The sequence below is a fragment of the Empidonax traillii genome, unplaced genomic scaffold (assembly GCF_003031625.1).
Source record: "Empidonax traillii isolate 1590-97213 ecotype Southwest subspecies unplaced genomic scaffold, ASM303162v1 scaffold27:size3997909, whole genome shotgun sequence".
In the NCBI taxonomy this organism is placed as follows: domain Eukaryota; kingdom Metazoa; phylum Chordata; class Aves; order Passeriformes; family Tyrannidae; genus Empidonax; species Empidonax traillii.
Genome location: NW_020955220.1, coordinates 2809159 through 2823366, shown reverse-complemented (window position 1 = coordinate 2823366; position 14208 = coordinate 2809159). Strand labels below are relative to the sequence as shown.

The following is a 14208-nucleotide window of genomic DNA, read 5'->3' as shown; positions in this document are numbered from 1 at the left end:
ATTAAAACCTCAGACAAGATGAAGATTGTCGGCTATGTGAAGTGTCAGCTACATGAAGATGCAGCAGAGGTGTGATGCATCAGTTCACAAACAAGTTGTGGGCCATCATAAACCTCATATACAGATAGACCATCTCTGGGTACTTGAAAGTAATCCCGCTTTAATGGTTTGCAAAAGTGCAGAAGATTCATCCCAGCTACAATTTTATGATAGCAGAGAGAGTGTGCTTCACTTCTTTATGTACCAGTAACTATCTTGATAGAATCAAGCTTTCCATCTTGTTCCTCAGCGTATCATCTTAATATAGCTGGTTTAGACCGACACCGAGCTCTGACACCATTTAGATCAGTTTAGAGTACTTAAGGTGATAAGTTGCAGACAATGAGAAAATTCACCATCTTCTTCCCCCTGTCCTTTGAGCTTTACACAGAGTTCTTGCCCGGGCTGGGCTGCAGGATGCAGTCTGCTAGGGTTTTATTATGTGTGCCTGAGTGAGGAACATGAGTGTCATTGCAGCTCTGCAAGTACAGCCCCCTCCCCTGCCAACAGTATGGAAAGAGTAGATATCAAGAAACGGCACTGCATCAAAATTAGCTTTACAAGGGATTATTCCGATTTCCCTGAAGACTTCTGGGAAGAGGGAGAAAGAGGCTTGAGAAGAGTTTATAAATTAGTATTGAGTGCTTAACTACAAGTTGCTTTAGGAAAATATATTTTTCACTATTTTATTTTTTTCAGGGGAAGAAAAAGTTTCTATGTTACTTAAATGCGAAACAGAACTTCTTTTAGCTATTCATAAAAAAACCCCCACCAGTCACAATGAAAGAGCCTTGAGGTGCCAACTGTACCAGCACACCAATCGAGTCACACTAAAAATACTTCAGTAATGGCCAGCTTCTGCTTTTCTCCACTCAAACCCTGTATTTAACTTTGTTCTTCACTTAGGAACGTTTCCCGTTTTCCAGTTCCCCCTATTCCATCAGTTCTTTCGAAGATTAGGAAACATTACGGAACTTAACTGCAAACGCCATCTTCATAGGGCATTAAACCATTAAGTAATTAATTAAGTTTTCCTAATTTGCATAAGGCTCATCTTAGTGAGTCACCTACTGTTTTCTTACGACTTTGAAAACAGACGCTTCGAAAACATTCCTCATCGCGCTGCAGGTGAAGCCGACGCACATTTTGCTTTGAAATCACTAAGTGTGTTTACCTCCCACATTTCCCGGCAGCGCCCCGGCCACCGGGGATAACTCCGTTTCGCTACAAAGCTTCTGCCAACTTCCTCGTGCCCCAGCGTCTCCCGGTCCCCCCCGAACGCCACCGCGGGAAGCGGCTCATCCCCTCGCTCCGTTCCCGCAGGAGCCCCCGCGCGGCGCCGCTCCGGGAGGAGACCGCGAGCGGTCCGGCCCTACCTGAACTTCTCCCCGGCCGGCACTGTCAGCCTGTTGAGCTTGTCCATGATCCTGATCGTTGCCCCCGGCGCGGCACCTGCCGGTGCCGGGCAGGGCACGGCTCCTCCTGGGGCCGGCTCGGAGCGCGGCGGAGCCTCCGCCGGGTCAGATCGCGGCCGTGCCGCTGCCGGAGCCTCTCCGCGTCCGGCCCGCGGGCACCGGCGGAGGAGGGACCCGGTGCTCGGCCCGGCCCCGCCGCCCGCCCCCGCCCCGCCCGGGGCGCGCACAGGTGGCTGCGGAGCCGGCAGCCGAGGTGGAGCCTTTGGAAATGGGCGCACGGAGTCTCGCTAATCCGCCCCTCCCTCTGGAGCTGCCGGAGGGGCTCCGGGACACGCCGGCTCGGCCCCCGGCAGGTGAGGCGGCACGGGCGGCTCGGGGGCAGCGGGTCGATGCCGATGAGCCCAGTGGGCCTTGGCGGGGCCAGGATCCGCTCCGGCCACCTGTCCAGCCCCAGGTGACTTCGCTGGCTGCGGGGAGCGATGCGGGCCGTCTGGCCTCGCTCACTTCCCCGCTCCGCCACACTTCTGGTTAAGGTATGCCAGGTGGGAACATGCTGCAGTGGAAAGTTTGCCTTTCCCATAGACTCTCCGGCAAAAGCTAGAGAAAACCATCTGCTGATCCCGGTCTTTTGAATGTAACTAAAGAAAAAAAAAAAAAAAAGAAATTCTCACTCTGTTTCTTAAACTAAGACAGGAGGAAATCCTGATCCTTCCAGAGACACAGGCCAAGGCTATTCCCACCCAAGATGCAGGCAGTTGACTGTATTTTATGGCTCTGATATCTCTGAGCCTGGGACTTGTTGCTTCATTTTGGGCTCAACCATTTTTTCCTCTTTAAAGATCACCTTTGGAGGCAGCTGGTTGTTTCTGAGGGGCAAAGTAAGTAGTTATTCACATTCTGCCTTTATCCCAGAGGGCTGATTAGTTTGAATTTTGTGCCTTTGGAGGATGACTCTTGTTGCTTCCCTTCTGTATTTTCGGCCTGTCCGCAGCCTAGGAAACCTGCTAGTTCTTTTTTAAAAAAGGTACATACACTTGCATCATGTTAATATGTTTTGATAAGTACAATATGTTTTTGAGGACACACAGAGTTATTTCTTGGGGAGATTCTCATTGCCACTTGGGCTACATTTTCCTGTGGAATTCTCTGACCCAGGTTGTACTGACTGCGTTTTTTTTTTTCTTATGAAATCATAGCGGCAAAATAGACTTTCCTGGATAGTGCAGATGACTCTGGGGAAATAGCCTGCCATGAGATTTGTGTCTTTGATAACAGTATCACTCTGATCTTGGCATGGCTGGTGTTTTTAGTTTCTGAGCTTCCAGCAGGGAAATCACTTAATATTTGAATAGTGTTTTTCTTGGGTTTTTCACAGTGTACAAATTGCCCTTTTTGGGGTATCTTATAAAGTTTATGGGCTTTAAGGAATATATAATAATGTTGAATGTCATTCAATACACAAAATTTTGAAATTCCACCTTGCATTATATGTAGTTGTGAACTGGACAACTTTGTAATTTTACTTCCTAAAAGTTATTTTGAAAATTCGATTAATTTTGAGTTAGTTAAAATTAATGCTCTAACACTGTGAAGAAGTGGATATTAGTAAATTTCTCTGTCACTTTCCCTTTTGCTTATATAATAATCTTGCTTATCTGAACCCATACCAGAATAAAAGATTTGCTCAGTAGGCTCATGCAGTGATTTCTCTTACACAACAACTGCCTCCTGCCTGGCTGTCGCAGAAATCCCAAGCTGTTTCCCTTTGACATCTTTGGTGGCAGCCTGTCATTTGCACTGCTGAGCTGGTTTCGCCTTGTTTCTTCCTGACTCAGCAGAAGTTACAGGTCTAGTTTTAATGCTCAGCAGTGCCCAGTGCAGAGGCTTTCACGCCTGTCCTCGCCGCTCTGTCACCCCACTGCTCCTGGGAAGTGGCCGCTGCTGATGCCTTGTGCACAGGGCAGTCCCTGAGTCCAGTGAGCTCAGGGCTTGGTGACAGTGTGACTCACACAGGATCTCTCACCCCTGTGATCTGCTGGCCCCTGTGTTTGTGTAGCTGTGCAGTGACATGGACTGGGGAAGGAGTCCACTACAAACGATCCAGCAAAAAGTCACAGAAAAAGGGTTTTTAACCGCACCAGTTCCTTGATTTGGTTTGGGGCACAGATGTTTGTGAGGGTGCAGCGCAGGGCTGGAAGAATAGGGTGAGTGACTGCTTACACTGGTACTGCTGCCAAGAAGTTACTCCTAAGGAAGTCTTCATTGCACAAGACTTGTTCATGAGATTTCGTGGCACCTGCTCTGGGGCCTGTCCACTGATCGTACCTCAGCCTGTTTGCTTCTTCCATTCTTCCATCTACATGCACAGTCCTAGATGCAGCTGTGCTTCACTTTAGTACCTAAAAGGAGTTTGTAGCAAAAAAAAACCCAAACCCTTTCCTACTATTCCATCAGGGTTTGTTTTTATGTGTCTGGAAAGCAGTACAAGGGAAGGCGGTAAATTTTTGTCCTCAGAGCACTGGCACTCTGAATGCTTACACAGGGCATATCTTACTTCTTTTACTTCCCCACTCCTACAAAGACACACTGGCACTGGGAATTTTTCTTGGGAAAAAGAATCTTGGCCTGGAATTAACAGAAGTTGCTGCTACCAGGTGATATGGCCTAGCATGCAGAACATGGGCAAAGAATAAATAATAGAAACATGGAGAGTGGACTCTAAGATTGAGTCAAACCATTAACCTAGAACCACTTTGTTCCTCTAAACCAAATTCCCAAGTGCCGCATCCACCAGCCTTTTGAACTCTCCCAGGGACGGTGATTCCATAATTTCCCTGAGAAGCCTATTCCAATGTCTGCCCACCCTTTCAGTGAAGAAATTTCTCCTAATGACTAGTCTAAACCTCCCCTGGCACAACTTTAGACTATTTCCTAGTCTTCCCCAAAAAAGTACATCTAGGATGCAGTATCTCACATTTATCTTAAACCTGAGGCATCTGAGAGAGTGGATTCTCCTGGCCACCTTGGATTATACTGTTCCTGGGAAACCAAAAGAGAGTCAAGTGCAGATAAAGTCCTGAAATTAGGAGAAGGAAGCCACCCTACACCAAATGTCACACAAAGCCTTACTTTTTACAGTGAAATTCATCTTCTTCCTCATTTAAAATGTGTACATGCATCAAAAATATCTAGATCTAAACAGCACAGCCTCACCAGAAAATACCTACAGCCTGCTTAGCTCTTTTTGGTCTGCCTGCAAGTCAGCCTGTGTGGCCATCTGTCCTGGTACTGGAAGGCTTGATTGGGTGCAACAAGATAGGAAATCTTCTAGAGAAAAACCTTCAATAAAGAAGGACAAGGCCAAGCCTCTCCAAACAGCCCCTAGACCTCTTCTTTTTGCCCTGCAGGTGTTTTCAGAGTCTGAACTGATCCTGTCTGTGGTCAAGTGGGCTTCTGTACAGCCCCTATGGACAGGAACACACCACAGTGTGCAGCTGGTGAAGGTGGCCCTGCACCATGGACGGGGTGGGTGAGCAGCAGGAGTGTCTCCACCCCTCCAACATTATTCATCACCCAAAAAGGGTGTCTCTGGGGACCCAGGCTGGCAGGGTGGCCACAGCCTGACTAACCCCCACTGCAGGAAACACCCTGCCTTCCTCTTCAGGAGACCTGGGAGTGCCTGGAGGCGGTGGCAGATTTGAGCCTTGCAAAAAACATAATGTCATGCTATTTTTGTAGCTGTAACCCCAGCAACTGTCCCTCTGACATAATATGCTCATTGGATAAAGAGAAAGAGGAACTGGGATTTGTTTTACCACGTGGGTGGCATCTTGACCATGGTGATGGTTAGCACGAAACTCCCCTCCCCAACCACAAGGGCCGTTTTAGGTAGGTGGGCATTTGTTTTGGGGGATACCTGTGTCACCACTGTGCTCCCTGGCACATCTGAGGCTAACAGGGATTGTGCTGCTGCCTGCTGAGACGTAACCTGGAAGCCTGTGCCAACCTGCACTTCCCAACTGAGGGACAAGGCCCGTGAGTTTGGGGCATAGTGGTGTCTCAGAAGAATCTTGAAGTCTTGGATGAGGTTGTGCAGAGTTGCTGCCACAGTACTGGTCCTCTGGAGCAACATCAGCAAAGCCCTCCACTTAAATGGTGTTTTCTTATCTGATGTTTTAAGAACTCACATCCACACAGACTGTGTGATTATGTAGAGAGCCACTAACTTTATTTTCCTTTGTATGGCTACAAAAGATAGAGGATGAATTCCTGGCACTATTACCTAACATAGGTAGTGCAGGATTTGCCAGTAAATTCACTTGGCAGGATGGCTTATAGAACATGCATGCATTTTTATTCTAAAGTTTTGATGCTCAAAATGCCATTGTAATTTTGGAAAAGGCCTTCTAAATGTCACTGACTGTTGCAACATGATTTCATCATCGCTGCATGTGTTGTGGCTTAGGCTGGGTTTGTCTCTCTGATCCTCTCCCAGTATGACTGTGTAACCCTCCATTTATGCTTATAAAGAAAAAGATTTTTAGAAGCAACTTCTTGATCTTGCATGTTCAGAAACAAAACCTATTTTTTAACCCCTCTGTTATTTTTTGCTGTTTATTTTCCACTGGCTTGTTCCTTCCACATGCTGCCCCATTCTGGCAGAGTATTCTGGGTTCTATTTAAGAGCTGTTGAGGCCGTTGAGGCATGGTCAAAACCAGACTAAGTGAAGCAAACTCTGTGCCAGACGGTGAGTATCCCACCTTCATTTGGTCAAAATTTGCTGTGAATTACTCAGGGCTGCAGTTCTCTATATCCTATTGTTAAGATAATTTTTGGCTTGACTTTGAATTTCTGGGTAGGTAGAAAACTCCTGTAGCACAGGATGAACTGTAGATCAGATGACTTGTCTGAAGAATTTTAGTTCTTGATAAGTGGTGTCCCTAGATCAGAAAAAGCATCTTCGTACAGAGCCAATTGTAGAGAAACAAGTAGGCAAAATCCAGAGTTTGACTGCTGTCACTGACCAGACTGATGTTTTTCCTTGTCCAGAGGTTTCTCTCTGACTTCTTTGAGTCTTCCTAGGCCTTTTCTTATTTCCACTGAAATTAATGCTCTCTAGTTTAATAGCTTCTAGTACATGCTTTGTATGATGATTTTTGGTTTGTCAGGTGTTCCTGCTGAAGCTACTAATGTTAAATATAACAACTATGCATATTGTCTTTTTAGATTGATAACTTTTGATACTAACACCTTTTTATGGAGACCATTCATGCCATTGTCTTAACGTGGATTACAGATTGACTGTGTTTAGTCTAGGGAACCTACGGCCCGTTTGAGTTCCTGATCTGGGTTGGAGGACAAAGCTGCATCCTGACTGCATGGTGGGGTGAGGCTTAGTGTTGCAACAGCATCTACCCATGGCCTCCTCTGCATGGCAAGAAACCCTAGGAATGTGCCCCAGGTGGGAGCTGTGGCACACAGGACAGATGGGCAATCAAGGTGCAGGAAAGAGTGTGAAAAGTGCAAGCCAGGGTATAGGTACAGGCTCGGCTCTCAGTTGCCATTTCTGAACTTCTGAGATTTCACACAGTTGTAATAAAACACAGAGAATCATAAACTGTGTCAAATAACATAAACATTTAGGAATAAGAAGGAAAATAAAAAGAACTGCAAATAACTTAGTTTAAAATATCAGTTTACAGTAAATCTCTTTAATGTTTATTTTTAGTTTTAATGCTCTGAAGAGACAGTGCTGCATCAAAGGATCTCAATGAACTATGCATGACTATTTCAAGAGGAAACTCTTTTTTTACAGATTACATTAATGCTCATAGGTACAGTCTAGTGCCTTCAATGCATATACAACAGACTAGAAATCTGATTTGTAGTAAGCAATCGGTTGATAACCAGGTTTCAATTTTATTCATCACATGACCATATAAGATGTACTTTTTCTCTCAGTCATGTCAGAAAAAACATTTCTTAACCTTTTTCTATTAACAAAGTTTTGTCTCCAACATTAATAGAAGTGATTTGGCTAAATTGTTTTCTTAGAAGTATTCAGGAGTCAAGGATACAACTGTTCTTTATAGGAAAGAGTTTGTCAAGAGAATTTCATGTACTACCTGTCTTGCCAAGTAGTAGTGTGCTTTTGATTTTGACTTTCCTACTTTTGGGGAATGTGGGGAACCACAAGATGTTGCACATTTTGCTCTTTAAAAGATAGCTTGTGAGCTTTTATGTGGCTTTTTCTTCAGGAAATCCTGACAACAGAGCAGCAGTGTAAGCTCTCCTGAGCAATATGTAAAATGATTGAAAATTCACTTCAGAATATCTATCTGATTTTCTGTCTTGAGGGGATAGTATTTCACCTAGCTCAGAGGTGCTTCACCCTGTTTATATCTACATGCTGTCTTGAATCTCTCTCTGACTGATAATTGCTTCAAAGAGAGTATTTATTCATATGTAGAGGTCTCTATTTAAAATATGCATTTGCTGCTTGAGCTCTGATTTTGTACTATTGCTGGAATAGCACTACAGGGAAAGCTCCAACCATGGAAGCAGTGTAATGTGAATGTAAATGTAGCTGTTCAGTAACAGGAATTTGGCTTGATCAGTCTGCCTTCACATGAAAGTCAGGAAATGATTGCCACAGTTCTATTTTTCAAGGCTGTAGAGGTTTAGTGAAAATAGCCCAAATCGGTGCCATCTACATCTGAATCAGAAAACAGCCCAAATTCAAACTTCCTGAACCTGAACTGGAATCTGTAGTCATGTAGCAGGCTCAAATTTTTCCTGTCAGAATCTGCTATTTGAAAGTATTTTGTATGTATCTGATTTCTTCTGCTGTCAGAATATCCGTAGGAAGATGTGCCAACAATAAACTGTAGCAGTGAAGAGTGTAGGGGAAACAGGGTTAGCAGTAGACTGTCACATGCTGCCTGTGAGGGTTTGTGCTTGATCATATGGATCTGAATGCAAATTTGTGGTACTTTATACCAGGCCAAAAAAGTGCTCAAATGCTATTGCTTAAAACTATGTCAATTTAGACATAGTTCTTTTCCCCCTCAATGTCTATTTTCGTTGATACACTGCCTACTTAACTTCCTATTCAGTGTCCCAGAGCTGGTTTTTGGAAACCATGAGTTTATGGAACATGATTTCTCACAATATTCTCTATATTTGCTACTTACTGCTTGCTACAAACAGGTGAAACAGTGCTGCTTCTTGTTTAAAATAATACATCTCCGTTTTTTCCAACTAATCTATTTCCATGGATTTCCATGGATTTTTTCCTTTTCCAGGATTCATATAATCTGTTTTGAACAAGGTAAGTTCCATGTGGGCATTTAATTGTGTCTTAGCAAATGAGAGGAGGGTATGTTTCTGTCCCAAGTGTTATTAAATAATACTGATTTTCAGAAGTTGTGGGTCAAGTAGCTCAATGCCACAGTGTTGATTTTGGAAAGCTCCTATCAACTACCCTAGAAATCTTAAAACTTTTATCCTTTACCACTTTGTACTAAATGGCATTTTCAAAGTTGTTCATACAGTAATAGTAGTAGGAGATACGTTTGAAAATGCAACTCTAAATTTAATTGAATGGGATTTGGATTTGTCATTAAACTCACTGGAGGAAACAGGTCATACGTGTAGGTATGTAGTGCAGGGTAGGCAAAGATGTGAAAACAATAAATTTAGTAGGATTTTCTCATGAAATGTCTTCTGAGCAAACACATTTTAGCACCTGCTGAGAAAATGTGTTTTATTTCTCTGGGGACTGTGTAAAAAGCTGCACTTCTGCTTTTCAGTTTTACTGTCATCTGTTCCACGTGCATCCAGAAACACAAAATTTGGTCCTACAAACACACTAATTGTTTAATGTTAAAGTGTTTGAGGTCAAATTGCCTCAGAGGCAGTGCTGTGTTGGAGCCAACTGACAGCTACAGTGACTTAGGAACAGTGCTGCTGTTTCTGCTGCAAGTCTGATTCCCTTCCGTAGTCAAGAGTGCCTGCAACGGAGATAATCCTAACTGGCCAGCCTAATCTGGATCCTAACTGTGGAAGGGAAGGTGTAGAGACGCAGGCTTCTTTGCAGACTGGCAGCCCATGCTTGTTTCTGACTCTTCTCTAGAGGTTGTACACCCTGCTCTCCTTCCTCCTCGCCCCTTGTTGCAACAGGATTAAATTGGACAAGTCTGCTTTCCTGTCCATCCTCCTGTTTGGGGTGTGGATTTACCCTCAAGGCTACCCAGGAGGCCTTTGTGGGAGTGCTTAGAAGCTTGAGTTACTGGGCCCTGACTTTGAGAATGACACTTGCACAGGGCAGAGGGGAGAGGCAGTGGTTTGTGTCCCTTCCTTTCAGCACGTGCCTACCAAGCATCAGCATTCAGGCACAGATACTGAATGGTCTCAATATCTTTGTGTCCCCACTGACAAAATCGCTCACACAGACAAAAGGCTGCACAAAAAAATGAGAAGAATGTCTTGAAATAAGATTATATAGTGCTGTTACACGTATTACAATGCCTTCAATTCCTGGAAAATGCTGAAAAAACCAATACTTTTTAAACCACTTCTTTCCTCCACTGGCCTGCAATACATACAGCCAAGGGTTGGTGCTTGTATTCTCTGGCACAGTTTGATGATCTGCACTGCTCTACTGACCATAATTATGCTGTCTGAGCATTTTCCTATTCCTCTTCCTGCTTAAGAAAAATACTCTTGTCTGTAGTCATTTCTATTTCCATGTGTTTCCATCTTCTTAAGACTGCTATCTCCTGTTTCTTGGCTATCTGGAATTGTATAACACTGTGTTCTGGGAGCAGAGATGTCACCAAACAGAAGAAGTTTCAAAAGTCCTTCTCACCCAAAAATTTAATGGATTTGAAATACCACCTTCAAAAAAGCCAGTGACATGATCAAGGAAATGAGGGACTTTCTCAAGAAAGAAATCGTTGCCTTATTAATTAAAATGTATCAAACTGCTATTTGAAATAATAACAAGGGAACATTTTAAGACCAAAGGTAAAGAGTTTCTCTTCTGTGGAGAAAAATTGCTCAGACTTGTAACTATAGCCATGAAATTATTCTGTGTCTAAAACTGCAAATTTTGTGGATTGTTGCTAAGAATATGTTTACACAGTTGGTAACTTTAATTGCATTAAGACCACAAAACTGTAGCAGATGAATAGGAGTGCCACACCATATCAGAGAGGGTTATTAATTTTATATATTCTAGTTTGGAACATTTATTGCTGTAGTACATAAGTTTGTGGTCATGTAAGCCTGCATCTTTCTACTCTCAAGTATATTGGGATAAAAAATTCCACATTTAGTATCAAACACTGGATTTCAAAATATCTGTTTCTAGTTTTTTGTTGGTTTTTTTTTTTTTGTCATCCCTTTAGATTTAAAGTATAAAATAAACTCAGACAGAAGCGAAAACAGAAAGAAAATCTGATAGGAGTCTACATGTAAAGAAACACATATATGTAAACTTGAATATCCATTATACTGCATTGTATTATTTATAAACAAGTATCACTTTCCTTTTTATATTATTCTAATAGAGAGCAAGAAGATCTCAGCATTGAGGAACTTATAATCTAAAATATTTTGTGATTAAAAAAAGTTTCTGACTGTTAGTTTAGAAATAATATACATGAATAAGAGCTGTACAAGATATTTAATTTCTGATCATTAGTGGATTTTACCAACAGCCACAGCCTAGACTTTGGTACTTGAACCTTTTTCTGTATTATAGAGATCTGCCTGGGGTTATGTCATACATTTGAAGCAGTCCTGTTTGTTATTGCCATAATGATGTTGAGTCAGGACTATGTTTATAAATAGACTGATGAGTGAAGACTAGATTGCTGTGTACTGTTTGTAATTTGAAACTGTTGACAAGGTATATATTATTTGTATAGCTTTGGCTATAAAATGTTCAAAATATTTAACAAAGAAGAAGACAAGAGTGATACAATAGAGTCTTTCAGGGAAAAATGATTGGTTTTCAGGGTAAATTTTCCTTAAGGGTTGTGACTTCTTTCAAGCTTAACCTTTCCTCGAGGTCTGTTAACTTTCATCATTCTGATAGAGGAGAATTTCTTCTTTTGTGAAAAAAACCCCCACCAAAACTCCTCAAAGCGTCATGAGCTCCTAAAAAAATTTACAGATTTCAATTATTATTCCCATTCCTGGTGGAACTGATACCACTAACACTTTCCTGAATCAAAGTTCATTGTGTAATTTCATTAGTTTCAGCATTTCCCACTGGGGTGTTGTGCCAGCTCAGCGAGTGACGTACTGTTCATACTCGTGTCTGGAGACACCCACCCCTCGCTTGTTCCTTTCTTCCTTGGGTATCTGATGCAGACTAATGTCACAAACGTCATATGAGATAGACCTTTGATCTGACCCGGAATTGCTTTATGTTAAGTAAGCTAATACTTAAAAATGCCAGAGTAGAAAGAAATGCCATAGGAGAGAAGCAACATTCTGAGCTTGGTTTAGAATGACTCCCCAGCCTGCCCAGGTGTCTGGTGGAGCTGTGCCATGGGGCTGCATTTCACAGTGTGCTTCGTGCGCTGGTTGTGAATGAATAACACGTCAAATTCACTCAGAAAGTGGGGCTTTCCCAGAAACTGGTGTTCCATCCTGTGGACTCAGCAAGGTACATGACAAGTATAGATGTATAAAAACATCATCTGTAAGGGCGTTGGTCTGTGATCTGCAGTTAGCTACATTTGTTATTTTTCAGTGTTTTCTTAGAGCTGCCTTTTTGTTTGTTTGTTTGTTTTGTTTTGTTTTGTTTTTTTAAGGTAAAAACCAGTAGAATACCAACATGTTGAACACATATCATATGTATTTAGCACTGCTTTTGGTTAAAAGCTGAAATTGCTGAAATTTTGGTTTATCTGTAATTTCCAATACATCCCTAGAAAGGGATTATCTGGCAAAGAATACCTGCAAGACTACACATGTGAATCATACTTCTATTTCTTAAAAAAGAAAAAGTAACAATGGGAAATAATTTACTTTAAATTTTTTTTCAGGATGTATTTAAATCTATATATTTGTGGGCTATATGTGAGCACTATTTGTACCAGGAATATAAAAGGATATGTGCCAGTAAGACAAAAGCTGGTAGTTCATGCTGACATTTCAAGCAATACAAAGAATTCTTTTGCTTCTGTGTTTTTGATGTGTAATATCTATTCATTAAAGCAACAGTATGGATATGTCTTATATTCCCATGTTTTTCTTCAGAATATTATTACTTGAGCCAGAGGAATCAGATGAGAAAGTTATATATTGATAAAGGCAATTAATTACATCAGTCAGATCAGTGATTTAGAGAAGAATCTGCTTATGCTTATGAAATGTATGGTAAGGTAAATTAACTGAAATGATAACATATTTTTAGGTTATTGTCTGTATTCTGAGAGACTTGCAAAATAATAAAAAGCCATGAAACTGAGAAGTGAGGAACTAAATAGGAGAAATGGCAAATCTGTGGTAGCAGCTGTCTATGGAAACTGAAGTGCCAGAACTGCGAAGAAGAAACTGAGACCTAGTGCTGTGTCAAAGATATCATTGGAGAGTACCTAAAATGTGCAATGGCAGCGGGTGGAGGAGAATGGAAAATAGGAAAGCTAATACAAGAACTGTAAAATATATAAAATCTCTTCTTTTTTCCTCCCAGAACTCTTGGCTGTTAGGAACAGAAGGAGATTGTCAGGGTTTGAAAAATCAAACATGGCTTGTGGAAGAATAAAAATGAAATACTTTTTGAGACATATTAGGTAATACTATTCCATTATCATTTTTAGCAGCAGTCTCAGTTCAGACCAAGATGGCTTTGGGCAGGGAGACTGACTTGCCTCCCTACTCTGGAGAATGTCCTTTCACCTCTCTGTCCTTCAAGGGTTGATAAAATAACCTGTGAGATGTGGTCTGAGTAGCCCTAAACTGTAGCATGCTGCAGGGGAGCTGCTGTTGGCATGGCAAGACACTGGCCATGGTATGGCCTGAATTCAGAGCATATCTGAATTTTACCTCTAGGAATTATAAACAAACATCAAGATTGTAAAGTCAAAGTGTGTTTACACTGTGGGGTGGAGCAGGGTGTCAGAATGGTGACAACTGAGCAGTCTCTGAAACAAGATGTAGCAGAGCTGCACCTTGAGACAAGACACTTCTGGCCATGTGCAGCATCCAGTAAAGCAGCTTTCTTGCTTCTGGCAGCTGAGCAGCTCCTGTGTTTGCTGATAGCTCCTCAGTTCCTGTACTGTACCCAGTGCAAGCATACAGGTGCTCTGAAGCAGTGAAAATGAGAGAAAGCTAGCATGAAGGTTGCTTGTGACTCCTGATCTCATAAATATGTACATTATGATGTCCTCTATATTTAGGTGGTTACAGGTGATCTATCCAGAGAGGCGCTCTGATGCCCTGAATCATGTGTTGACAAGTGTTAATCCCATCTGCATGTAGTTATGCACAAGTACTGTCATGTCAGTGTCAATGCTGTTGCTAAAGTACTTCTCCATTCCTCACGTTGGTGTTACTCTTGGAAAGGGCCTTTATAGGGAAGGTGGTGGTAAAAAGATGTTTATTTGCATGCTGAACGCAATTTCTGCATTTTTGGGGAGGCAAATATTTGAAATGTGTATTTTTGGCAAATGTATTAATTCTATGGGTTGCCACCTGTAGCTGTACTACAGGCCGTTGGGTTTCAGGTCTTGAATT

At 42.2% G+C, this 14208-nt stretch overlaps 1 protein-coding gene across 5 annotated transcripts in view; it reads right to left on the bottom strand.

Annotated features, from left to right (window-relative positions):
- Positions 1 to 14208, bottom strand: part of BLNK (B cell linker) — a 97166-nt gene that overhangs the window by 44661 nt on the left and 38297 nt on the right. For 2 of the 5 annotated variants that reach the window (XM_027908977.1, XM_027908962.1), the window contains exon 1: positions 1416 to 1495. The exons of the other annotated variants lie outside the window; for them this stretch is intronic. In XM_027908977.1, coding sequence (XP_027764778.1) covers positions 1416 to 1462 — 47 coding nt within the window. In that variant the 5' untranslated portion in view covers positions 1463 to 1495. Of the gene's footprint in view, positions 1 to 1415; positions 1496 to 14208 lie in introns of those variants that run through there. 5 annotated transcript variants of the gene reach the window in all.